Raw genomic sequence first — 27886 nt, forward strand, 5'->3', positions numbered from 1 at the left:
ATAATAGCCACCTCCCCTTCAACGCTCGCAATGCCAGAGAACCAGGAAAATGTAGTTTCTTCTTTGGGTCTCGCGCAGTTAGACCGGCGCGTATTAAACTACATGTCCCGGCGCGACGTCAAAGCCGCCAATGTGTAATTGAGCTGGTTTTTGACTGGCTGGCTCTAAAATGTGGTTCGGCGAGGAGTGGGGGCTGAGCGTGTAGTCAGTGTCGCTGAAGTGGTCACCGCCGCCGCCGGGATGTGCGCGTCCACCGGGGGAGGAAAGTAGGAAATTAACCGGTTATCACCACAGCGAGAGGACAAGTGAGGTCTCGACATTGCGGAAAACCACCACTAAGAAGAGGAAATTCAACATCACAAGCGCTCGCGCGGGGAGATGCGTTCACGCACCTGACACACACTCCGCTAGACTTTGTTTTTTGTAACGATTTTCTGCGAGAATGGCGCCAGTCCAAAGCTTTGAGGATGTGTTGGCCGGCTTCTAACTGACTGGTTGACAGCGCGACTAAGCTTTTACGCACGTGAGCGAGCCACGCTCCACTCTTTTTTTGTTTGTTTGTTTTTTTTTTTTATTACGAGGAGGAACTTGGTCAATGCCTCTTTAATGATTCGAGACTTGAGCAAGATGTACCCTCCGGCGCGGCATCCGGTAAGTGCAAAGGAGTAGCCGTGTTGCCAACAAAAACAAAAAGGTTATTCTGTGTTACGAGCCGCGCGCGTCTCCTGCGTAATCACTTTGCGTCGAGTTTTGGTGCCTTTTCGCGTTTGCAAGGACAATTGCGCGCATTGTCAGACTTTTACGCGTGCCCGTGCTTGTGTGTGTATGTGTCTGTGTGTGCGCGTGCGTGCGTGCGCGTGTGTGTATGAGTAACCAAAGAGAGACATGATGAAGGAGGCTGAGTGAAGCCCAAAGGCAGGGTGAGTGACAGAGGCCCATTGTGGTCATGACAGTGGAACCTCAGTTGTCTCAGTTTCTCCTCTCTTCTTCTTCCTGTCCAACTTCTTCCATGGTGCTTTTGCTTGGCTTTGAGGTCCCACCCCAGCCCGGACAGCCGTTTAAGTTCACCGTGTCCGAATCCTGCGATCGGATCAAGGAGGAGTTCCAGTTTCTTCAAGCCCAGTATCACAGGTGAGAAGAACTTCTTTGGTTGCTGGTGAGCTGTCCTGGTTGATCCAGTTTGCACAAGAGTTATCACCAGATGGGATGCATTGGCGTGAATGTGTTTGGCCGAAATCGAAAAACACAAAAATAAATAAGATACTTTTTGCCGCACATCGGTAACCATTCGACTTAGGTCACAGGCCCTGCTCGGGTCTGTAACTAATCAATGAATCCGAAATAAACTGCATCCTTATCGTTATTCTTGTTCAGTGTTATAACACCTATTTAAAGGGGACTAATTTTCATGTGCTACATTTTTTTGCATGCTATAATAATTATATACAACAAAGGCAGGTTCATTTTGTATTTTGACATTTTATTGACATTTTCATTGACACAACAACCACTAGAATGGAAGACAGAATCCTAGTTATTTGACCAGGTATTGTAAACATCAGTAACTAGATGGACCATTTATTGCAATTAAGTAAAATGTCAAAGTAATTTTGCCTTATCATTTTCTTGATATATGTCAGCATTTATATACTGATATCAATCCAACATTATTTTGACATTTGGAGTTATCAAGATTTAATGCGTTGACAGACTTTTTTCAGTCTGAGATTTAAAATTCCGAGTGTGTATAAATGCATCACATACAGTAGTTAGCGGCTAGTGCTAACTCTGGAGATATATGCTGTATCATACAACAATTACTGCTTTTCAAGATGCATTGTGGGATTTTTGAGCTCACTATGGTATGATCTCTAAACACCTCATACTAAAAGTTCAAACAGCACAACCTCTCATGGCTCATGCAGAATGTCACGACAATCGCCCTGACTCACACTGTTGATGTAAATCAGCGACAATAAACACAACAGACCCAATTAAAAAACATAAACAAAACAAACCCTGTGACCCATTTGGGGTAGTTTGGGAAACAATGGTATAGATTCTACCAGGCAGGGGTTATTCATTTTTTTTTCGGATCCAGCCGAACCTTTTACGATTAAAGCAGCCCCTTTTATTTTTATTGTCATTTAAGATGTAACAATATTTATCGCTCGTTAGAAATGTTACACACTCTTAGCAATGTCAGATAATATGTGATATGTCACAATCCTATCAGGGCTTTAAATTGGCCCGAAGCTACAGAAGGGATTCGTAATTGGTTTCGTATGTTTGATTTATTCGCATGCTGGTCCCATATGTATTGTACTGTGGTTTCACACTTCACAAAAAAGAAAAAAAAAAAGAAAAACAATTTTAGAGTATTATACAGGGTTTGAGAACCACTGTCTTTTAAGGACCCAATTGGACCTCCATGATACTACTACTAGTTGAACAAAATTGTTATTGTTTGGATTGACATGATAGAAAACAGAAACAGTTTCTGGACCTCCGAGGTGCTGAGCTATGGTTCGACCTAGTTTCACCTATTATACGCTGGTGACTAACCACAGGTAAAGCCCATCAACCTCCGCATGCACGTCTGCCTCGGCGAGTGCAAGAGGTGTGAAATACTTTTTAGCCGACATGATGAAGTGTGAAATGTATTGCTCGGGGCAGAACCACAAGCGCCATACCAATGCATAATAATCACCCACCTCTGGCCACCCCTGTAATTATTGTCCAGTCACCTGGTGAGTGTTGGCCAGTGGCTTTCTTAAAAAAAAACTGAAGCGTGCTGCATTAGGCGACTGCAATTGGTAAAAAACAAGAATAAGTACAGTAGATGTTTTGTATTTCCAAGGAAGAGACAGTATTTGGAAAAAGTATTGAAACTAACAAGAACCTCTTGTTGACCGTGCCCCTTGATGCTTTTATGACTTGAAAATCCATGAATCGTTACTTAAGCATTTCAAAAGAACTATGTTCTTCTAAACGAGGAGCTAACTGAACAGTTTTCTTGGCAGATAAAAACAAACAAAGCATGAGGAGAAAACTCAAATGAGTTCCTTCTCCTGCGTTATGAAACTGAATTTTGTTTGTTGAAGCATTAGTGTCTCTTTCAATGTAGCCAGTAAGATCCTTATTTTGAGTATTTACATTATTACGTAATATACAGTATTTCTTTATAGTGGCCAGGTGAATAAACAGTATAGCATGTTTTCATAAAAAGCCTGTTGTTTATAAAACTAACCGCACTCTAATTGAAGCAAAATGTTACTTGGTTTCTTTTTCAATTAATTTCATTCATGATTTTCTGCGTTGGTTTTTAAAGTATACATTTTCAATATGTGTATCTGTCATTTAGGAATTGCATTTTAGTTTACTTTTGTACACAATACTTAGGATAGAATAGAATAGAATGCACTATTGTCATTGTACAGCAGGTATACAACCAAATAGTGACAGGCAACTGTTTGAGGTGAGGTGTTTATGAAATGACTTATCATTTACTTATCATCATTTATGCTTATCATTATGTAACGCACCACAGCTGTAGTGTGACCTTGTAAGAAGCGTATTTCAAATCTTGTCTGTTAAAAACAAAACAAAACAAAACAAAACCATACACACACTCCCAAAAGAAATAAACCAGTCATTCACAATATCTCCTAAAATATTTCAGCCTTTTAAGACACATATTAAGTCTGGAAAATGTCTGATTGCTATTAAACTACAATGTCTTCCAGAAAAGCCATAAATGCACTTGTAGTTTTTCGTTCACCATCTTATTGGCGTGTCAGCAGGTTTGCTTTACCTGCACTGATAAAGTTCGAGCTACTATTAGCCCATAAAAGACTCACACTAAAGAGTCATAGTGGTAAGTGGATAGTTTCCTGTAATAGATGAGAAATAGGAAAGGGTTAAGCTTTAGTGTAACCACACTCGTGATATGGACCCTCGTTATACTGTAGTTTTTTGTTGATGGTGCAATTCAAGCCTTATGATGAGGTTTGTGTGGTTGTCTATTGATCCATTAATTACCGAGATGTACGTGCTGAGTAAGTGTCTGCAGGGGAAGCTGGTAAGATCCGAAATGCCACATTAAAGTAGCAGGATGTGGTCACGCGCAGCTTCAGCTTTTACATCCTTACATTGTTTTTGTGACAAAACTGAATCGCTAAGTGTGCAGATTGTGTTTGTGTGACACTGATTTTTTTTTTTTTTTCCCCCCACATCGACCTCACAGTCTGAAAATGGAGTGTGAGAAACTGGCAAGTGAGAAAACGGAGATGCAGAGACACTATGTCATGGTGAGTTTCACACCTTAAGAAGGTGTGTTGATGCAAATCAAAAAAACACGCCACATGTTTCATTTGCTTTGTTCTGATCTTTGTTTTACAGTATTACGAAATGTCATACGGACTCAACATTGAGATGCACAAACAGGTAGGCAACATTTCAGAGTTTTGATGCAAACCAAAAAAAATGCTGCGAAAGGTGGTTGAAGGTGGTTGATGTTGGAATTGTATAAGTCTAGCTGTTTTTATTTTTTTTTTAACCGAATGAAATCTGTTTTTTGACAATAATCTTGTATTTTCACTCTTGTAAAAGTAATGTTTTTTTATTTAATTGAAGAGATACTTTTTTGAGACCTAACTTACTTTGTCTTAATTCCTGTCGTAATCCTTATTATTCTACTTATTAGAATAAGATGTTTCCACTTGAAAAACATGACTTCATCCTTTTGAATTAATAAAAAAAATAAAATAAAAAAACAATTCCGGAGGAAATTGTGGCCATAAATAAGGTTGCAACTACCTGGGCTCAGTTTTTTTTCCTCCTAAGGGCGGGATGGTGTCATTAGCATAACATCTGTGTTAAGCGCCCATTAGCGGCAAGGTGAAATGGGCCGGGGCAAGCTACAGATTCACCTGCACACACGAGTGTGTGTGTGTGTGTGTGTGTGTGTGTGTGTGTGTGTGTGTGTGTGTGTGTGTGTGTGTGTGTTGCGGATGTGCTCAAGACCGAAAGGAGCTGAAAAATGCTTCGCCATGCATTGTGTGTTTGCTTGTGTGTAGCAGCCAGTTACATGTTTACTTAGTGTGTGTACTGTATACATACAGTATGTGTGGCTGTTTTCACATTGCAGTTATTGATTTAATTTTGTGTGCACATCGTTCTTTCTGTTGTATTGTGTGTGTGTTTATAAATTGCAGTGTTGATGTCTGTCTGTATGACAAGTATGTGCTTGCTTTCACAAGGGAATGTTGCACACGCACGCAGCTTTTCACGGCGCACTAATCAGAGGCGCGTGATGAAATATGGGGTGTCCATATAAATCCTGCTGTTGGCCGCTTTTTGAGGCCCTTTGTGTGTGCATGCCTGTCTATAAAGCCAAGATGGAAACAAATACAAATGTGGCCGTTGTTTGTTTTCAGTGGGTGGGCAGTTCAATGATTTCCGCTGTGGAGGGCGAATCGCTTCCATCTACGTTTGTGTGTCTCTTGTAGAACCAAATGATTTTCGCTGGACGTTTGTGTGCACACGTCTACACAAGCAAGCCTCTGTGTAAATGTGTATCTTTTCCGTTCAATGTGATGATACGACTCCTTGGCAGAGGTGGCAAAAATATTCAGTCTGTAGTTAAATAGATATTCACATACGTGTGCTAAAACACCTGGTAAAATTAGAAGAGCTGATTCGACTCCTGTGAAAGTAAAAAAAAAAAAAAAAAAAAAAAAAGACTGGTGTACTCAAGTACAAAAGTGAAAATTTATTTTTTCTGTCATAACTAACTGAAACTGCTTCTTAGAGTTATAGAACTTGCTGCTAAAACACTATATAATATCAAAAGCGACCAGAAGCGGCGCCAAAAGCAAAAACCAAGCCAAACAAAGCACAAAAGAATGAACTGTACTAAATCAGTTCCAAAACATTATTTCAGGTGCGCCCCAGGCGGCCCGGTACCAGTTGACCCACGTACCGGACCGCGGACCGGTGGTTAGAGACCCCTGTCCTAACCCATTACTTGATACCATCATTCTTGAGTGGAAAAATAATATACAGTTTATACTGTGCAATAGGCAATATTCCAGTGTGTGGTGTTACAGAGAAACATAGGTGGTTAACATATTTGAGGAAAAGTACAAATAATACTAAATCTTTATCTTCATTCCATTCAAAATTTAAAAAAAAAACACAACTCATTATTTACTGTAGCTAATTGTATGACAGCAATCTAAAAACCTATACATGCTTATACATCAAACTCACAGCAAAGACCCTAGTTATTTTTTAGACAAAATCTGTCTTTTGTTTGCTGAGGATATAGTTAAGCTACTGAGTTGTTGCAGTCTGGTAGCGGTGAATTAAAACTTTTATTAAGTTGGAAATAAGACAGCGTTGTTCAACCTATCCCCTGTCTGCTTTATCGTGAAAGGTCCGCGTGAAAATTAATTTTATTATTTGACATTTGCCCTTTTCTGTTTGCTTACTTGCATGTATAGTAAGTATAAATCCCACTTAAGTAGATCTGCACAACTAATGAGAGGATATTTCCACAATGTCTGAAACCAGCACCCATGATTCTGATGGCCCTTGGGTAGATTTCATTTACACAGTAACACAAACTGGAATCTGATTGCAGACTTCTAAGATGAACCCACCGATGCTTTTGACACATGCTATGAAGACAAAAGACCGCTGGAACAAATGAATACGATTTAATGTAAGACGTACATTTTCATTGCTTTTTATAGTTTTAATACCGGGAGAGAAGGCTTGAAATGTATGACCCCATGACCTCGATCAACACGGTTGACTTCATTACATTTAACGTTTTTTTCACGTTGTCCGATAAAGTGCCCGTCTTGACAAAGTAGTCATAGATTTCATCTATTTTCATACGCATGGAGTAAAATTACAGTTGTCAGAAAATTGTACTTAACTTCCCACGACCGCGTGCTGAATGGACGTGGAGATTGAATATGAGGTGGCGGCAAGGGTGTTACCAGGCCCTCAAGCTCCAGTCCCATTATGGCAGATGCTCTCCCACCAAGTGAATATCAGATATTGCTTGTTTAGCATTTTCCGAGGGTAATAGGCCCATTGATTTTTGCCTCGGCTCTCTGTTTTATTTACACAGAAGGACCGCGTCGCCCGGGGAGCAAAATGTACCAACACTCGTTAAAGAGAAATTGACTTGTGGACTGAGCTCAGGCTGGCGAGCAGCGAGGAAGGAAGGGAGGGAGACAGGCGACCACTAGGGCTTCGGATCTGGCGACCGAGCTACAAGAGGACAGCTAATCAATTGCAAATTAGTGTGACTGAAAGAGAAATAAAGCTAGCGATGGACGGACCGAGACAGCGAGGAGGAGAAGGTGGCGAGAGGCGGAAGTAATAAGACGGTGTGATAGTGAGAAATGGCAGCATTCTCAACCAGGGCTGACAACTCATTTACTGTGGCAGATGGGGAGGGGACGCTTACGATTCACTTGAAAGATTTAATGCTATTTTAGCATTCAGTGTCACTATTGTAGATGGATTTGGATAGAAAATTAAAACGACTTTAAATTACCTGGAATAACTTTGGTGCCTAAAGTCTGCAGAAAGGTGACTTATCCAAAATCAGTTTAACTGGACGGCACACCCGCGAATACGCTTCTCAGGAAGCGAACGCAAACTCAGGGTGCTTTCACACCAAACATTTACTTTCTATTTGAATTATAAATGATCTATTTGTGAATGTCACCTGCCGCTTGGTACAGGTTGGTGCTGTTTACACTGTAAAACAAACCAAAGAAACCAAAATGCGTCACAAAACAATCCTTTTTTTTTGCTTTTCTTAGTGGTTGCAAACTCACAACAATAGGATGAATGTTTGCTATGTGGGCTACTAGTAAAACAGGAGCCCTTATGGCCTCATCTTAAATCTTACCCGTCCATACAGAAGAAGGAATGTCATAGAGGTATCTTGTGCTATTTGCTGGTCTCTTTAACTTCCTAGCCAGCATATGGAATATTTGCAGAATGCATAGTGCATAACAAACAATGAAATTATGAAAAAGAAAAAAGGTCACCACAGATGATCGCTTTTAGCAGAACAATGGCTAGCATGAGGATTACAAAAATGAGATAACACCTTGTGCATGCCTATGAATGAATGAGAGATGCGAAACGAAAGCGAAAAAACTGGATATTTTTCAGAAAGAAAAATTGTTTTGCGCGCTGGTGTGTGTATATGTATCTGTATGTGTGGCTTAGTGCATTTTTAGGTGCGAATTCAGGAACTGTTGACCGTATAGACACTTAACAGACACCGTTTAGTCTAGTCGGTTGAGGTCGTTGATAGTTTTATATGATTAATTCCTTTGCCAGTTGGAAGAGACCTCCGTCAATTCGCTTTCATATCACATCTGAACTTGAGTTTGTTCTGTACCCCAACAAGACCACCTAAATGAGATGGTCTCGGGCAGTTTATTTGGTCAGCACCTGAGTACAGTAACTGTTACTGTTTACCAAGCTAGTAACACCGAAGGGAAAACAAATTAAAGGATTAGATCTAATTTATGAAAGAGTGCTTAGTGTGAGAGCAGCCAGAAGAGCTGAAGGGGAACTATAAAAACATATGGGTTTAGTTTTTGGCGTAGTCAACGTTGGTCAAGACATTTGCTCCCCTTAGGTGGTCCTTTAATAAATCTGTCTTAAACAACCAAATTAATCGCCATCTAATTTTTGGTGATTTTGGAATTTCTTGGTTTTTATCAAAGACCTAACTTGCACCACATTTGTCCTCCTCCATCTTCTGAGCTTTTCATGTTTTAGCGTTTCATGTTACTCTAATAGACCATTACCATACCCCTGCTGTGTCATAGACTGCCATATACAGAGAATGACGTTTTAAAATTAAACAAGTTGAGCATTGATCAGGTCATATCAACGCTTTTATCCTCCAGTTTGACATTTTGTGTGGCGCCCTTTGTTCCATAACTCTGTTTCCCTGCCTGGCTATCACATGATCTTATACACACGCAGTCAGTCAGTCATTCCCAGGGGAATGTAGCCTACAATACAGTGGGGTCCATTAGGTGTATTAGCTGGTGGTGAAAAGCTGTGCTGATATGATGCTTACAAAGCTCACCGTGGGAGATAGACATTTGATCTTCTCTCTGACCCAAGCTGACTCCAGGGCGGCTGCCTGGTTTTATTTATGGGATGTCAACTGGTGGGAGCGTTGGGTGGGAGCTGTTTTTTTTTTCACTTTCAAGTAACATCCTTGCGATAAGTGGTTGACAGTGAGCTGCCGCCATCTTGCTATTCCCTGAAGGCAATGATACTTGAACCGAGACTGGCCCTGAGGGCCAAAAATGTCCTACTCGATTACGGCAGAATTTAAATATGTTTGTGTGTGTGTGTGTGTGTATATAAGTGTGTGTGTGTAAATATATGTAATATATATATATATATATATATATATATATATATATATATATATATATATATATATATATATATATATATATATATATATATATATATATATTATATATATATTTATATATATATATATTATATATATATATATATATATATATTATACGTATGTATATATATATATGTATATATATATATATATATATATATATATATATATATATATATGTATATATATATGTATGTATATATATCTGTATGTATATATATATATATATATATATATATATATATATATATATATATATGTATATATGTATATATATATATATATATATATATATATGTATATATGTATATATATATATATATATGTATATATATGTATATATGTATATATATGTATGTATATATGTATATATATGTATGTATATATGTATGTATGTGTGTGTGTATGTATGTGTGTGTGTGTGTGTGTGTGTATCTGGCTAAAGTTGGCTACATTGTTGTTTAGAATAGGGTATGATATGTTGAATATATTAGGTTTGTGCAAAAGTAAAACTGCAAAGATTGTCCAAAAAAGCTGAAACAATGAATCTAGGCAAGAGTTTGATGTACAGTACAGTATATCATAATGAGTTTTGCCATAATTTTAACTCCTTGCTACACAAAATTGTGTTATTGCCTCTCTTGGTATGCAGCATAGCATAGAAAATAGTTTTTTGATGTGTCGCAGTACGTTGTCATTTCTACAAATTTGTACAGGAATCATTCCAGTGCGTGCAGGGTGTTTTATTGCGTGCGGGTTGCTGTCTTCTGCCTCTTTCCTTGTTTGCATGCTCGCTGGGTTTAAATTGCACTTCTAGCACTTCCTTTGGGAAGGTGGATCAGGCAATTTCCTGTTTAAAAAAAACACCTGGCGGGGGTGGGTGTGCTCTATAATCTTTAAAAGCCAACCCTTGGGTTCAGTAAAAACATCTGATGAATACAGAGTAGCTTGGGGAGGTGCGTTCACGTAGATATGTGTGTTTGTGTGTGTGTCCACTCTCATGGCCTCTGGCGGCTTGTGTTAGTGCTGATACCAACTTCAACTGCAACTTCACCTCTGTCAAGGTCACAGACATGAATTGAGTGGTTTAAGGTTAGATTTAAGCCCCGTTGCATTCCGATTGCATTGAACTTTTGCCTACTTTTACTTTCATCAGTGGGTTTTGCCAACTTAAAAGTCAGGTGTTTCTCACTTACTTCTTATCTGTGTTGTGCTATCACCAGACACACACACACACACAAACACACCCACACGCACACACAAATGAAAATTTCTTTCGATCCTGTCGTTTCCTGTCCTTTCTATCCTTGCAGTGGTTATGGTTGTGGTTGAGTTGATAACCATTCCAGACGACTTTGGGCAAGAAAAGGGGAATGTGAATGTTAATTGGTTAACTCTCTCGAAGTTTATTAATCTAGTTGTGCAGATATTTAGGATATTTTGGAAAGTCCATAAGTTGGCTGCAACCAGCTGCCGTACTGTTGATTCCCTCTCATATAGCAGTGAAGCATATTAGCAATCGAGAGGTTAAGTGAGATCCACATAAAACTTTGGCTGCCACTATTTATGCTTTCAAATATTCATGTTTTCATGTTTAAAAAAAAAAAAACAATTGATCAAGGGTTGCAACTAATCGGTCAATCTGTCAATTATTTTGGCATAGGGCTAGGTAATAAATTAAACTAATTTGATTAATTTCTTTATTTTTAAACTCAACAATTACAAAATTAGCTTAATTGTTTAATCGATTTTAGTACTGTTTACATTAGTTACTAACCACTTTTGCTAAATAGTAGCATTCAAGCAACTTATGTACATGCTATGAATAGCTATTTTTTTTGCACAAGCTATCGATGTTATGGTTATCTTTAAAGTGTTTTAAAATCTTGAAATTTTGCACGAGAGATATTTGTGAATAAATCAAACTTTTTTAAAATACATTTTTGATGGGTTTATTACTTTGATTAAATCTTTTAAAACCACAATCCAGCAGAAAGACTATAAAAAAAATCATCTTGGCTCATATCGCCCAGCCCTACTTTAGTGATTAATTGATGAATCAGATGACAGTGCAGAAAATGCGTTAACATGCTTTTTAATTTGGTTACCGGTTTGGTCCGTAACATCAAAAAATAGGCAAAAGTATTGATCATTATTTTACAAAACAAACGTATACAGGGCAGCTCGGTGAAGCAGTGGTTAGCATGTCTGCCTCACAGTTCATTGACCGAGTTAAAATCCATTTCGCTCTGGCCTTCCTGCGTGGAGTTTGCATGTTCTCCCCGATCCTGCGTGGGTTCACCGGCTTCCTCCCTCACTCCAAAAACATGCATGGCTGGTGCATCGTATATACTGTACTAAATTGTGTGATTGGGTGTTTAAATGGTTGTTCAAATCTGCGTGCCCTGCAATTGGCTGACCAGTTCAGGATGTCCCTCGCCTACTGCCCGAAGTCAGCACGTATAGGCACCAGCAGGCCTGCGGCCCTTGTGAGGATAAGTGTCTCTAGAAAATGGATGGAAAATAGATTATTCAACACAACAAAAACTGATCCTGAAATTTTGAGGATTTGGACAGTTTTAGGTCTCTACATGATTAATCAATTATCAAAAATAAGCCAAGATTGATTTGATTATCGATTAGTTGTTGAATAATTGATTAATCTTTCTTCAATCACTAAATGGATCAATAAAATATAGTCAAATTAGAAATTGTGACGATGCAAATCAGTACCTATCTTTGTTCAAGAAATATTTGCTGTATTACTCGTGATATTGTTTCACATCTAATGAAGTTTATTTGAATGTTCTTGTTTTTTAGCAGCATTTCATTAATGATAGATGATATATTTTGTATGTTTGTTTTACTCCTTTCAAGTCACTCACTGACAAGTATCTCTTGCTGTGTGAACATACATTTTTCTTCTTCAGCAAGCCCTCCTGCCTTCAGTACGTAGCACTAATAGAAAAGCTTTCAACAGCATTGTATAAATCACATTCTAATGCAACGTCAACTTGCCAATCAGACTTTGATGAGAGTTTATGTCGCTATTTACTTCTCAGAATTGTTGTCCTTAACAGCCGTTGTGTTTATATGCTCACTTCCCTGTCTTCCAGGCGGAGATTGTCAAGCGGCTGAACGCAATCTGCGCCCAAGTCGTCCCCTTCCTTTCTCAAGAGGTAAAAAGAAAAATATAGTGTGGAGGCAGAGTGAGCGGGGTGAGAGGAATGCGCGATGTGTTGCGTGTGGTGGATTGCGAGACGCAGCAGACAGGCATGGACGAGCACACATGCTCACATGTTCACCGTGCACACAAACAGATTATCCTAGGTTTATCCACCCCTGCTCAGGATAGGCAGATATGCTTGAACCTATTAAGTGTCTCCCACTAACACATGCAGGAAAGACTTCTTGATTTGCACTGCAAACGTGTACAGTGTTTTAATAGTAATACATTTACCATGGAACGCTTATGTGTATGTGTGCGTTTAGCAGATAAAGTCCTCCTCGGAGGAGTTGGAAGTGCCCGGGTGTGTATGTGTTCCATTGGAGGGGTGGGAACAGCAGCGAGGAGCGAGTGTATACTCCACAACTCTCCTCCAGATTAGCCCTGGATTAGGAGGGTTTAGGTGGATTAGAAATAATGGCATTAGACAGCGCTGCGGCTGCTTGCTGCACAGCCGTGAGGCCCGCAGAGGACGGAGGCAGTGAGAGGAAAGAGGCTTTGACTGTTTTGTTTGGATCCGCTGCCACACTTGGTGGTTGTAAATGTGAAATGTAACACAATCATATTAACACGGCTCATTCACCCTATATGCACTGTTTGAAAGTGTTTAGGAGCTCCTTTTTATGTTATGTGATTGTCCTTTCGTTCTTTTTGGAGAGTTATATTGTCTTACTCATTTTTGACCTTGTCTGGCCCCTCGTGATGTTTTAGCGTTATTGGACATGCGCACTCGGGCCACAAATATGACTCACACAAGGTTCAATACAAACGTTGTATAAAACATTTTGGTCTACACTTTTTTATTAGTTTTGAGTCTTTATTACTGTGGGCTACATTACCTTATAATTGCACTTCCGCTGTTGTGCAGAACTAGTGCTGTCACTATCGAATCTTTTTTTTTTAAATCGATTAGCCTATCAATTATTCCAGCCATGCGTGAGTGGATATCACTAACTCATTCTTTCTTGGTTAGTATGAGTGGATATAACTACCGTATTTTTCGGACTAGAAGCCGCTACTTTTTCATCTTGATTTGAGCCCTGCGGCTTATAGTCCAGTGCGGCTTACCTGCTGGTTTTTCCCACCGGTCAAGCAAATGTATGTTGAAGTAGTCCGTTTCTGGAACAACGATGAAATAGAACTGAAAAGATGCGACTCAATGGCTGTGCTCAAAAAGAGTTTTAAAATATTTTATTAAAAATATTTTTTTTAAGTGTCTTAATTGAATAAGATCTTGTATAAGTTTGTGACGTGTAAATTTGATATACGGTATACAGTATATATGATTGTATATATTATTTATTTGCAGTGTGTGCAATTTTCACAAAAATAATCTAATTTAACAACGGGAGACAGAATGCTATCAAAGTGTTGATTTCGAGTTTGAACTGCTATTTAGCTCTGCAGTATTCTGTTGGTAATATCCATCCATCCGTTTTCTATAAATATAATGCTGGGACTAAATGTGCATGCATGTTCAGGCTGTTAAAGAGCGGATGTTGCAGTTGGTAGACAGTTAAAAAAAATACAGAAAGAAAATTGAAAAGTTTCATATTACCACCATATACCTGAGGCTAATATCTATATCTATATATAGCAAACAACCATCCATGCACCCAATCACACCTAAGGACAATTTAATGTGTCCAATACACATGGCATGCATGTTTTTGGAGTGTGGGAGGAAGCCATAGTTTCCGTAGAGAACCCATGCGGGCTCAGGGAGAGGATACAAACTACTCACAGGAACGCCGGAGCCCGCTGGATTTGAACTTGGGTCCCTTAACTGTGAAGCGGACGTGCTAACCAGTGCGTCACCGAGCTGCCTTGTTGGATAAATGTAGATTGATTATGCTGGTTAATTCTTATAAAACAAACAGAACACCCAGAATACTGGGCTTTGACTAGTACAGGTGCATAGAAAATAATATTGAAATTTCAAGCATTTCGAAAACTTTAAAGATCTAAATGATTATTTGATTATCATAAAGTGACTAGATGACTGTATATTTTAAGTTAACAGTACTGTATGCTTTTTATAGTACTGTAGTTTGTACCGTAGTAGCATATACTGTACATGCACAACAGCAAACCAAGAAGTATTTCTAACATTTTGCCCTATTCATGTCTTTGATTAAGCTATAAAATAAATCCACAATAATAAGCATATCATTTTATTGAAGTAACTTTCTAGTGAGGGTTCAATAGCGATAAGGACAAAGGATTGCAATTACTTTTGAAGGTGTGCTGAACAAAGGAGTAAATTGTTGTCCATTATGTATCATGTTGCGAAAACGGCTGTGATGTGGTTTGGGTGAACAAACAAGTCAATTATCCATCTGAGGTCTGTAATGAATTATCATTAATGGTGGCTAAAGTTATTTGCTACAGTTGAAGGTTTGTGCTGTATCGAGGTAGGATAAATGCTGCAGCTATATTTCAGCCTTGCGTACTTGTTCATTTTCACCCTTGATAGGCTCTTTCATCTCTGGCCTACTTTCCTGTGATAGTCCTGGATTTGTGCTTCTCTGTATCATGACACTTTGGATGACTTTGCAAGAGTTTGTTCAATGTTTCTTTGCATCTCTACCTTTTTTCTACTTGGTTTTATTATGAAAAGGGCAATCCCTAAAAGCAAATAATACAATTCTATCAAGGTTTGGCATTCATGGTGGCCCGATGGCCCATGGTCAATATGCCTCTATGACGGGCCACTGCCTGTCTTCAGACACCGATCTGACCGGGCAGTTCAAATTCCTAATTCATAGCCATGAAATGGCAGTAAAATAAAACAAAAATACACATTTTTCTGTTTCAGACCCTCAAAAATCTTAGCACGAAACAACCTGTTTGAAATGATGTAAGGTGTACGCTTGACTAGATAAAGGAGTTCCTCTGCAGAGTTCAATGAGGGGACAGTTTGTATTCATACTACATTACTAGTTGATCAAAAAGATTAGTTTGTGTGTCCTTTTTTTTGATCATCACAATTTTTTCATTCTGATGTCTATCATTAATTTCTAATTTTGTCCCAGCATCAGCAGCAGGTGGTGCAAGCAGTAGAGAGAGCCAAGCAGGTCACCATGGCTGAACTCAATGCCATCATTGGAGTGAGTGTTCATTTTTTGACGCACATTTATATCATACTATTAAAATGTTTAGATTTTATTTTTGTTGCTCCTTTTAGAGCAGTGATTCTCAACCATGTTTCTATGATATACACCCATTTTTCATGTTCCATGTTTCTTTCCATGTATTAAGTGAGATTTGATGATCTGCAAAAATCTTTTAAAATCTAATGTACCCCCTGCAGTATCGTTAGGTAACCACAGGAATAATGCTCATTTGAGAACTACGGAGGTTGATTTTAAATATAAAATTTGTCATAAAAGGTCTTGTAGTGCATTTGTATGTTATGGTCTTGTGCAATTCAGTCTTGTGCATTAGTGTCTTCCAACCAATATTTATTTAACTATTGCCTTTCACGACTGTTTGTCATTTCCAAGTCCTCCTGTGCTAAATTGTCTGTCTGGTCATGGGCAAAGAGTGTTCTGTACGAGGATAGGGAATAAATGCTCAAACATATGTCTGTTTGTGTGTGTGTGTGTTTGTACGTGTGCGCGTGCGCATCAGCAGCAGCAGCTCCAAGCTCAGCACCTCTCCCATGGCCACGCCATCCCTGTTCCCCTCACGCCGCACCCGGCGGGCCTTCATCCCCCTCTACCCCCTGGCGCCGGTACTGCCAGCCTGCTGGCGCTCTCTTCGGCCCTTGGACATCAGCTGCCCCTCAAAGACGAGAGGAAACACCAGGACAACGCCGAAGAACACCCCAGAGGTAAATCTCCCTCTGGTGCTGCTGTTGATTTTTTTTTTTTTTTTTGGATGCTAGTTTGTCATCCAACAAAAATGGTTCTAGTTTAAACAGGATCTACAAAAGTGGAATATAAACTGCCTCAAACTATTATGATCTTGAACCTGTTGAATATTAATTAGTCGCTCTTCATTCAAAGGCACCTGGCTAATTACGTTGTAGCGTTACCTTATGTTGCATCAGATAATCCCTTTTAAACAGCAGAGTCCATCGCACAAATCCAGCCAATTAGCTGTATTTACCTGTGCATTTCACACTCGGGTGACATGATTACTTTGCATGGTGCTCACTCTGTTTTGTTTCCCTTTTTTCTTGCTGTCTACCTCGCCAGAGAGAGATTCTGTGAAGGTAAGTCATCTACCCATTTCTCACCGTCTGAACATCTTTCATCTCTGTTTACAAAAGGATTTTCATAAGTAGATAGTTACACAATGGATAAAACAGGTACAATAAGCAGAACACCCTGTTCAGACACATTTTCAGAAATAAACAGCCAACAAACTATTTACTTAGTTGCATAATTTCACACTTATAAGATGAGGCCAGCATGCTAGAGATCCAGATATGTTCCCTCTAAAACTTATCAAGTGCTGACTATTTTTGGGTTGTGATCTGCCTGTTCACTGATCAGTTCTTAAATGTTTTAGTTTTTGGCCTTTGGTGTGTTTTAAGATTCAGAGATGTGCAAATGGAGACAAAAAAGGAGCAGCATGGTTAGCGAAGTGAGAAAGCGCCAAAGACTAACGTTACAGCTTGTAGTAATTAGTCCCTTAAGCTCAGCCTTTTCCCAAGGCAAACGTTTGGTTTGTTGAATACTCAATGAGCAGATTAGCATTTCTTTATTCCAGCCGCCTGGCTCACCCGGCACACGCACGGACACAGATACACACGCACTCCCGCTCACACACACATTTAGAGGCAGCGTGTTCACTGATTTTTGGGAGTTGGTAGAGACTGGAGGAATGCTTAATATGTTATCTCCTGCCCCCCACGTAGTCTTTCCTCCCCCACACACACTCACAGCTGTAGGCACTGTGATGGAAACGATTAGTAGCGCACAAACGTGCGTGTGTGTGAGGTCTTCTGTAATCGGTAGCAAAAATAGGAAGACCAAAATGATGAATGCCTTTCATTAGTGCCCTGTGGGAGAGCAAGCACACGTACACACACACACACACACGCACAGACACACACTTAGCGATGCTCTTTGACATGGCGGCCAACAGTCACTTCATGAAACCAATAAGCCCCTTGTCAGCGGTCTCCAGTTGCCTTGGCAACAGTCCACTGGGTACAGTGTGTGTGAAATCCTTGAGCCTGTGTGGTTTAATGTCCTTGGCGTTTGCACCTCGTACACTGATAACACCAACGTGGGTGCGAATGGCACGTTACACTACATGTTGGCCCGACAGAATTGTTGTTGTGATATGTTTGAAAACTTCAGGTCTCCAACCTTATGTCTTTTTGCTGAAACTTGAATGAACCGAAGGTGATGGAATTGCGGAAAGTTTTAAGAGAAGTTGATACTGAGGAAATAAAATACAAGAATAAACCTGACCCCCTCTGTTAGTTCAGGATTGCTTTGCACTGCCTTGGTTCAAGCCTGATTAGGTTTCGGTGCAGAAAACATAAGAAATAATTAAGGGCCTCCACTAGTAGTCACCGCATATCAATAGACAGCCTAATCGCTTGAAACAAATGCCTTACTCCAAATGGGGGCCTTTTTTTTCTCTTGTAGAAAAATGAAGTATATCTATACTTATCTACAAGTAATTAACTTCACTATGACCTAAAATAATAAGAAGCAGCAATCCCAAGTCAGTTTAAAACACTATTGTTCACATGCAAACATTAAAGATTGATTTGTTCACTAAAGCAGCACCACCTATCAAAACACATGAGCACCTTTTGAGATGAATTCGAGTAGTATAGCATTCTTTGCTGTTGCTCCACTTTGCCTCAGTATTCACTGCAAAGTTTCATATGTCCCAAGTTTTTTCTAATGTTCTGTTACTAGGCCCATACTGTCCCTGTCCACATTGCTCTTTCTCAGAATTTCCTCTGTAATCATCATTTTTACTTTGTATTTAGATCTATTTTTGATTAGACATATTGGGTAAAATAGATTCTTTGCGATATCATGATTAATTTCTGAAACACCAAAACATAACAGTCCTCCATGCACATTTGTACACACGGACCAAACCTCGCTCCTCCCTCGCAAGATTCTTGTCATCAACACCTGCATCACGGCAAAGGGCAGCGGAAAGGTTACAAGCGTGAGTTAGTGTAAAGGTCGAGTTAAAGGTCCTGCTTTATTTTTCTGCTCTCTGTTGGTCGGCTACGAGGCAGAAGAGCTTCCCGACAAGACACCAGTTGAGAGGGCCCAAGTGATCGTTACAGAGGAGTGTGAGAGGAGATACGTCCAATTATGTTTACGGAGTTGCTTGTTTTTTCCGCGTTTATCAAAATGTTAGACACAGACATGCCTTACAAACACATTAGTGATACCCAACCACCAGCCTGATGGCCTGGCACAAGACTTTAGGTAATCCTGTTACCATATATATTCTGTATGTTATAGAGCATGGAATGAATCATAGTAGGCTAGTAATGAATAGCAAATTTTGTGAACGTATGGACAATCATGTATTAAGACAACGAAAAACACTATAACTAAAGTACAGTAAATCATAAAGGCCCATGATAAGCTGGAGTTCCACCTAAAGCTATTGTGATGGAAAATTTCATTTTGTCTGTCTTTCCTTGTTCAGTTGGAATGCATGTTCAATGTGAATATGTTATTTCTTCCAGAGCTCATCTGTGTCTCCATCCGCCAGTTTTCGGACTGGAGAAAAGCACCGTGGTTCCGGTGATTACTCCACTGACAGCAAGAAGCAGAAGACAGACGATAAAGAGCTGAGCTCTACTCGCTATGTAAGTTTTTGTTCCACAGTTGACGTGAACATTTTTATTTACTATTGCAAGGACCAAATTCCATGAAACTTGACAATGCAACTTTTTATTCAAAATGATTCCAAATGGTTTATACGTTTATTCCTTTATGAAATTCTGCAAGGAGAGCGACGGTGAGAAGAGTGACGACAACTTGGTAGTGGACGTGTCCAATGAGGTATGCCGCAATGACTATAGCATCTTGTGATCAGCAGAATTAAACAGCTCTTTTCAAACAACCACCTCAGGATCCAGCATCTCCCAGGGCAAGTCCCGCCCACTCTCCTCGGGAGAATGGATTGGACAAGAGTCGCCTGCTGAAGAAGGATGCACCCCTGAGTCCCTCTTCTGTCGCCTCCTCAAGCAGCACTCCTTCATCCAAATCCAAAGAGATTAATTTGGTGAGTCGTCTGATCTTTCTATCATTCTCCAGGTAGTTATTTATCTTTTTTTTTTTTAGGAAAAAACATTTAGAACATAAGCATCACAGATAACTTGACAGTGTTTTGTAATATTATTGGTGTTGTTGTATGTTTCACCTGAGATAACAGTTTTTAACCCTTGTCTTTTTTTCTGGAGAAGAATGAAAAATCCACAACACCAGTTTCCAAATCCAGCACCCCCACATCCCGGTGCGATGCGCCCACTCCTAGCAGCACCACCACCAGCCTCAGGGCAGCTCCAAGTAAACCAACGGGAGTCGAGACACTTGGTAAGTGTTGTGTGATATGTAGCAGGTTACACACATGGCAATTTTAACATCTTATGAACCAAAAAAGGGCTGAACAAGTTTGAAAAGTAATATAATTGTGGTTATTTTTGCTCAAAATTGTGATTGTGTCCCCCATTGTAGTGGTGAAAAAGAAATAGAAAAAGCTAGGGTAACTGTTAGATTATCTGGTGTTTAAATTGTTTCTCCATACTTCACTCTTCCATCAAGCAATGCAAACAATTTGGATGGTTTCCTTGTTGCAGCACCTGGACTGCGCACGCCCCTGGCAGTGCCATGCTCATACCCTGGCCCATTTGGAATGGTTCCTCACCTCGGTATGAATGGTGAGCTGAGTGGTGCGGGTGCCCCTTACACTGGCCTGCATAGTATGAGCACTGTGGCCGCAGCCGCTGTGGCCGCTTACGGACGCACGCAAGTGGTAAAGAAAACTCAAAGTAGATATTTATTTTTAGATACACAAATACATATGTATCAAACATGCCATCTACTGTAGGTGGGATTTGATCCTCACCATCACATACGTGTCCCTGGCCTTCCTTCCAATCTATCAGGCATTCCTGGTGGAAAACCGTAGGTACCCTTTCCATTTCAAAATTCTATCTATCTATCTATCTATCTATCTATCTATCTATCTATCTATCTATCTATCTATCTATCTATCTATCTATCTATCTATCTATCTATCTATCTATCTATCTATCTATCTATCTATCTATCTATCTATCTATCTATCTGTCTGTCTGTCTGTCTGTCTGTCTGTCTGTCTGTCTGTCTGTCTGTCTGTCTGTCTGTCTGTCTGTCTGTCTGTCTGTGAACAATTTATTTGATCTTTTCATTCAACTATGCAGAAGAAATGACACTTTGTTGCAATGTATAGTAAAGCAGTCAGTGTGCAGCTTCAGAGTCTAAATTCCCTTTCCTTTCAAAATATCTCATTACCATTAATGTCGAAACTGCTTGCAAAAAAAGTGAGTCTACCCGTGAATGAAAATGTCTAATTTGGACCCAAAGTGCTATTATTTTGTGTAGCCATCATTGTTTTCAAGCACTACCTCAATTATCTTGTCACAAAGTTTACTAGTGCTTCACAGGTGGCCACTCAAATCCTCTTCCCACTCTCCAATCACAGAGCTGCTGGATGTTAAAAGAGTAAGACACATGACTCCGGGAAAGGGAAATGCCTGATTGGGCCAGTTTGGATAGTTTCATTTAGATGTTGACTTACTGTTGCCACCAATAATTTATACTGTACATTAATGGCAATGTAGTACTGTATTTTGAGGGAGCAGTCATTCAAACTTAGAGAAGCAATAAATACACTGGCAACTTTAGGTTGCAACAATGTCAGTCATTCATTGTTCCATGAACAGGATATTATTAACTAATTAGAAACATTTGAAGTCTGCCCTCACTTGTGAGATACAGTGTACAGATATACTGTACATACTGTACTTATGTATTTGCTTGGTCTAGAGCCTATTCCTTTCATGTGAGTGCTGATGGACAAATGCAACCTGTACCTTTCCCTCCGGACGCTCTGATCGGTCCGGCCATCCCTCGTCACGCGCGGCAGATCAACACACTTAACCACGGGGAGGTGGTATGTGCTGTCACCATCAGCAACCCGACTCGTCATGTTTACACTGGTGGCAAGGGCTGCGTGAAGGTGTGGGACATCAGTCACCCCGGCAACAAGACCTCTGTATCGCAGCTGGACTGCCTTGTGAGTCACTTAAATGACGCCTTGATTCTCGACACAGTTTGGCCTCAGAAATCTGCAAGATTAGAATTAAACACCTTTACCATCAGAACAGAGACAACTACATCCGCTCCTGTCGACTGCTCCCCGACGGAAGGACGCTCATTGTTGGCGGAGAGGCGAGTACGTTGTCAATATGGGACTTGGCGGCACCGACTCCACGAATCAAGGCGGAATTAACGTCGTCAGCTCCTGCGTGCTACGCCTTGGCCATCAGCCCCGACTCCAAAGTCTGCTTTTCCTGCTGCTCTGATGGGAACATCGCAGTCTGGGACCTTCACAACCAAACTCTTGTTCGGTAGGCGCTCAAAGATGTTCCTCAAAGTTTTCTTTTTTCTGACGATAATACGAACAGATTGACTTCAAATAATATGAAATGAACTCGCTAAACTGAGAATCAAGCAACCTCGATACTTTTTGAATGACATTTGTGTTCAAGAGTGACATGTTAAGTTAGACTTAATCAGTAATGAGTACGGAAAAATTTCAGCCTGCTGTCGTAGGACGAGAAGAAAGAGTAGGCGGAGTCATATTGTCAAGTGTCATAACATAACATGCCACTAACACACTACATAGGGCAACTTCAAAATAAATAGTCACACTTGGACATCAGTGCGATGGACTTGTCAGACAATTCATTTTCAAGTTTTTCCTAGGAGTGCTGGTTGTGTTCTGATTAGCTTGACATGTCCAAGTTTTTGGTTGCTGCTGACATGAGGAGGACGAGACGTATGGCACATTCATATGCAGTCGGACATTTCAAACTCTTACAGAATATAAAGCCATCGATGCAACGTCAATGACTAATATTATTCATAATAACAATAATAATCATCGTTGATGCCATATTATTATTTAATAAAAATTTGTATCTAGTATCCCCACCCGTTTTCCAAGCTGAACGGTCATTCCTATTATTGGCTTAATTAACTGAGGCTGTGTGTGCACTGCAGACAGTTCCAGGGCCACACTGATGGAGCGAGCTGCATAGACATCTCCAATGACGGCACCAAGCTTTGGACAGGAGGCTTAGATAACACCGTCCGCTCCTGGGATCTCAGAGAAGGCCGCCAGCTGCAGCAGCACGACTTCACCTCACAGGTAAAGTCAGTGAGACTCATACAAGAGCACTAATGGCAATGAGAACTCAAATAGTGGAGGCAGAATTACTTGCAATTCACAATCGCAAGTGGCCTCAGGTTTGAGAAATCACAAACACTGTGCTTGCAGATTTTCTCACTGGGATACTGTCCAACTGGCGAGTGGCTGGCGGTTGGGATGGAGAACAGCAATGTTGAGGTCCTACACGTCTCCAAACCTGACAAGTATCAGCTCCACCTACACGAAAGCTGCGTGCTCTCACTCCGATTTGCTCACTGTGGTGAGTCAATGTTGTCTTGATGCCTTTAATTACACAAAAGAGGTCACTGCTGAGATCAAGTAGATCCAATCACTGCGGCAGTTGTGTTTGTCATAGGCTCATCCACTGTGCTGTCACTTGCAGGAAAGTGGTTTGTCAGTACAGGAAAAGACAATTTGCTTAATGCCTGGAGAACCCCCTATGGAGCGAGCATATTTCAGGTAACAAAGATTTTTTTTTTTTCTTTTACTTGCACTTTAACAGTTGACGGTATGGTTGTCTAAGAAGTAACGATTGAGAAAACAATAAGCATATTGTACAGTCTGGCGACATGTAGGACTTTCACATCCTCTTTTTCCGTCCCCTCCGTCAGTCCAAGGAGTCGTCTTCTGTGCTGAGCTGCGACATCTCCGTCGATGACAAGTACATTGTCACCGGATCCGGAGACAAGAAGGCCACTGTCTATGAGGTCATATATTAGGGGGGGCCGGGCGGGCGGGGGGCCAACCTTCCACCCAAGCACCATTCAATGAGGCCAACCCTGTGTACCATATGTAATGTGTGTAATAAGGTTTTTCCGTTTTTCTCGGACTCTTTAAGGCTGTTCAGAAGTTGAACAAAGCACAGATTCTTCTTGTTTTTTTTTTTTAAATAACTGAATGTAATGTCCATGCGCACTGAACAATGTTGTAGATTATCCAGATAATATTTCCTTACAACAAAATACACCTTTGTCCTTTCTACGCGTGTTTGCTTAGATATGTGACACCAACACAAGCTTGTTAATTGTTTACATACAGTATTATTCTTGTGTGTGTGGACGCTTAAAAAAGGCTGCGATGGTCTTGCCTTCCACACAACATTACCACTTAACACTGAATTTAGCCATATAACTACCTGTGAATTAATATGACATTAATATGCTTCCTTTTACTTACCAGAAATGTTAGGCAGATTGAAGACTTGAAATCGTCCAGAGGTGTGCATGTGCTTGTGAACGCTTGTTTGTCTGTACATTATACCCGAGGTCCGACGTTAACAGATGGCCCTCGCTCATCCAGGCTCGTACCAATTTCATCAAAAAGATAGGAAGGAATCAACATCCAAGTTTCCATCTGATTTATACTTTGCCACCTTAAAAGCCAGCTAACCTATCTTTCCCCGTTTTAAATTTTTTTCTTTTTTTTTTTTTTTTTTCTTTTACATAGGAGAGATTTTGAGAAGCTGTCGTGCTTCCATTCACTGACTGTACCTGGCATGATATCTAGATTGCTAGCCTGCATTTTGCCGAAAATAATTGCCCCCCTAACATTTCATCCACAGGTACATTTGAAATAAAAATAGAGTTGATTTGTAAAATGCAGTACTACATGTGTACTGAATGAAATGTATTCTTATTGTTTGGCAGTGGTCAGCTTGGTCTTGCTAGCTTAAATCTCAGAATTTTTTTTTGTCAGTAAGAAGGCTTGTGCATTTTAATTTGTTGTTACATCTGCAATGTTGAGGCTAATGTCAGACAATGATGTCACAAAACAGCCGAGACTTGAATTAGATCAAACTGGATGAATGAAAAGCTTTTATATTTTTAATGTTTTTCCTGATTTTGCTTTCATGTGTGGTCATTTAATATTGTACCCCATTTTGCCTTTAATGACCTGTAGCGTTCGTTTTTCCTCATTGACTTCCATCGAGGTGGCTATGGCAAAATACATGCTTTATGACAACTGTGGCAGGCACTTCAAACGTATAACATCAGTTCATGAGCGTGTGAGTGTGTGTATAATAACAAGATGATTGATAAAAAAACACTGTGCCTTTACATTTTTCTGTCCAACCGCGGTTACTGGATATTACAGTTGTCTTTTGGGGGGGGCACATCCCTTTCTGCCCGCAGTTACTATTATGTTTCCGCCCGCCCCATAATGTTGTAATGGGGTCCCGCCATCGGCCATCTTTGATGCTCGTTTGTTGCCCCGGTAGTCAAATTTGGCTCCCCTGCCTTGAGCCGTCTCCCGAGTCGGTGTCAACGAAGCGTGTTGCATGTAGGCCACCCACACTGACTCTCAGTAAATACACAAAAACTGTTTTCAGTCAACTAATAATTCAATAATCCATCATCTCCTAACAAAACTTGCAAAAGAGCCCATGATTCACATTTTCACTCCACAGTGTATCTTAACTTGATAGTGTTTAAAAAAAAAAAAAAAAGTGTAAAAAGATGGATCACTGTCATAATGTTTTAACCAATAACAACAGTAAATGTGTTAAGTATTATTTACTGGTATAGTTAAGCGCTGCAAAAATGTTCTTTAAAATTCAAATTACACAACTTTTAGGAATTCCATTACCTATATGTAATTCCCACTGTAGCTTGGATGTTTTGTTTTTTTCCTTCAATGCTGAAAAAGGACATTTGAAGGAAAACGTGTTTCATTCTAATTTCAGTTTCTCAAACGGACATCACAACCAAACCTTAGTAGCAAATATTCTTTTGGATAAATGTAAAAAAAAAATCTTAATCCACTTTTCCATCACTTAAACTGAAACAAATGCAGACATAAAACTAAAGTAACAGTTACTGAAAATGATTGGTAGTAATTTGAAAAATAAATAAAACAAAGGTGTGTAGGCAGATCTCAACTAAAGTCTGGAATACATATTTGATGCAAAGCACTTGTACGAATGCATAAGACTCATTAGCTTGCTGCGTTTATTTTTTGTAATCCTTACGCGATAGTTCAGAATGCTTCAATAATTCATGCATTTTTTCCTCTATTTTTTGCACTTTTTCTACTGTAAAGTACACTGTATAACTCTTTTGTTTAATTGTGAAACAACAACACAAGTGTTCACGTTATTGTGAGGTTATCTGGCTAACACAAAATATTACTGAAGTATTACATCTACTGAAGGTGGTGAAACATTCATTTTGGAAGAAGTTGTGATGCCATTGTACAAGAACTGTAAACATGTAATTATTTAGGTTTAAAAAGAAACCTCTGCCGCTAACAGCTGTATTTCTTCTATATGAATGGCCTGTTTTGTTTGTTTTTTAAAATCTAGTCTGTAGTTGATTTTATTAAATTATTGTGTGGATTTTTTGTGTAAGATGTGTTCATTGTTCCATATCCCATAAGTTGTGAAAGGAAAACCTTTCAATGTACGATAATAGAAACGCATATGTTGAGAGGAATGACACTGATGTCAAAACATTGAATTTATTCAGGCTATTGCTTTTGGAAAATAAGTCATTTTTGAAAATTAGATTTAAAAACATTATAATCAAATAATTAATTATAATCAAATTGATTAATATGCCATTGAAGCTCCTCTAAGTTTGGGGGCAAAATTTGGCAGAGTTAAGCTGGCACAGAAAATAAATACAACAGTATATATTTTTTGTGCTTTACTGCTTTAATGTTAACACACTAATTTTGACATTGTGTGTGTGTGTGCGTGTGTGTGTGTTAAAACTGTGTGTGCGTGTGTGTGTGTAAAAACACTTTCTTCCACGTAAGAGTGATAAGATGGTTCCTGCCCTCATTGGGGCTGCATTTGTCATGTATATGAGCTCAAAAAAAGCTGTGTTTTTGATGATGGTGTTGAAATACTCCACATACGTTGGCTTGGAGTGGATGATCCAAGTTAAGGGCTGTGGAGGATGATGATGATGCCACCATTACAGTGAATGATACTCCTGTTGGCACTCTCCAGCATCAGGCTCTTCAGAGCAGCCCGAAAGGTGCTGCCGTCGTGTGGAACGAGCCACCCCACTCGTGTGTTATATTAGGAGCTCTTTCATGCGACAAATTGGTCACTTTGCAGGCAAAAATAGGAGGAGGATCAAACAAACAGACGCTGGAATAATCGGAGATGGTTAAACGGTCAAAATTGAAACATGCAGCAGATGTTAAAAAAAACAATGACATGATTTTGTGATGAGATGTATTTGTATTTTGTGATGAGATGTATTTTTCGTCAAAATGCTGCACTGCGCATCTGCACATATTGCACATACCAGAATTTCCACTGCATATCCCAATTGTCTGTTTGATCTTCCTGTCCTATTCTTGCTGTGTGGGGCAGCAGGACCCACCAAATACTGTTACCTTGGAAACAGCATCTTATGCACAAGAAGGCCAATTTGATTCTAATTGGGCTTAGAGAAATTCAGGCAACAAATGGTGTGAATTTGAACTTGAAAAAGAACGGACTGTTTGGGACATGAAAAAAAAGACAAAAATTGATGCTTGCTTTTTAATGTTGTTAGAAGGCTGACCAATGATTAATTCATGTCCATGCCACCCCATAATGATGTTGTGCCCATGAGTGGGCAGCACTTTTGACATTTAAGGTCATGGCGGCCATCAATGACTTTGTTTTCAGTTGGGAAACAATTATCATCAACGCTTTATAAGCGTGGATCGACATGACCGACTGGGGCGGGAGGCTTGTCTTTAAGGCCTTGTGAGGACAAAATTGAACATGTTCCTGTTTTCAA

At 39.7% G+C, this 27886-nt stretch overlaps 1 protein-coding gene across 8 annotated transcripts; it reads left to right on the forward strand.

The window, feature by feature from the left end:
• Positions 1-200: 200 nt before the first annotated feature.
• LOC148429350 (transducin-like enhancer protein 4) lies at positions 201-26481 on the forward strand. 8 transcript variants are annotated; one of them, XM_088416727.1, is made up of 20 exons: positions 201-651; positions 1034-1131; positions 4247-4310; positions 4402-4446; positions 12598-12660; positions 15743-15817; positions 16341-16542; positions 16910-16926; positions 19393-19515; positions 19658-19711; positions 19782-19934; positions 20113-20245; positions 20509-20684; positions 20760-20836; positions 21740-21989; positions 22076-22323; positions 22979-23126; positions 23256-23406; positions 23530-23606; positions 23759-26481. In XM_088416727.1, the coding sequence occupies exons 1-20, from the start codon at positions 607-609 to the stop codon at positions 23864-23866; spliced, it is 2307 nt and encodes a 768-aa protein (XP_088272853.1). In that variant the 5' UTR covers positions 201-606; the 3' UTR covers positions 23867-26481. The 8 variants fall into 8 exon arrangements, with proteins under 8 accessions (XP_088272853.1, XP_088272861.1, XP_088272870.1 ...); XM_088416735.1 differs by having other exon boundaries at positions 20116-20245; XM_088416744.1 differs by having other exon boundaries at positions 16344-16542; positions 20116-20245.
• The last annotated feature ends 1405 nt before the right edge of the window (positions 26482-27886 follow it).

The sequence above is a fragment of the Hippichthys cyanospilos genome, chromosome 1, assembly GCF_059441005.1.
Source record: "Hippichthys cyanospilos isolate Australia breed blue-spotted pipefish chromosome 1, RoL_Hcya_1.0, whole genome shotgun sequence".
NCBI classification, from domain to species: domain Eukaryota; kingdom Metazoa; phylum Chordata; class Actinopteri; order Syngnathiformes; family Syngnathidae; genus Hippichthys; species Hippichthys cyanospilos.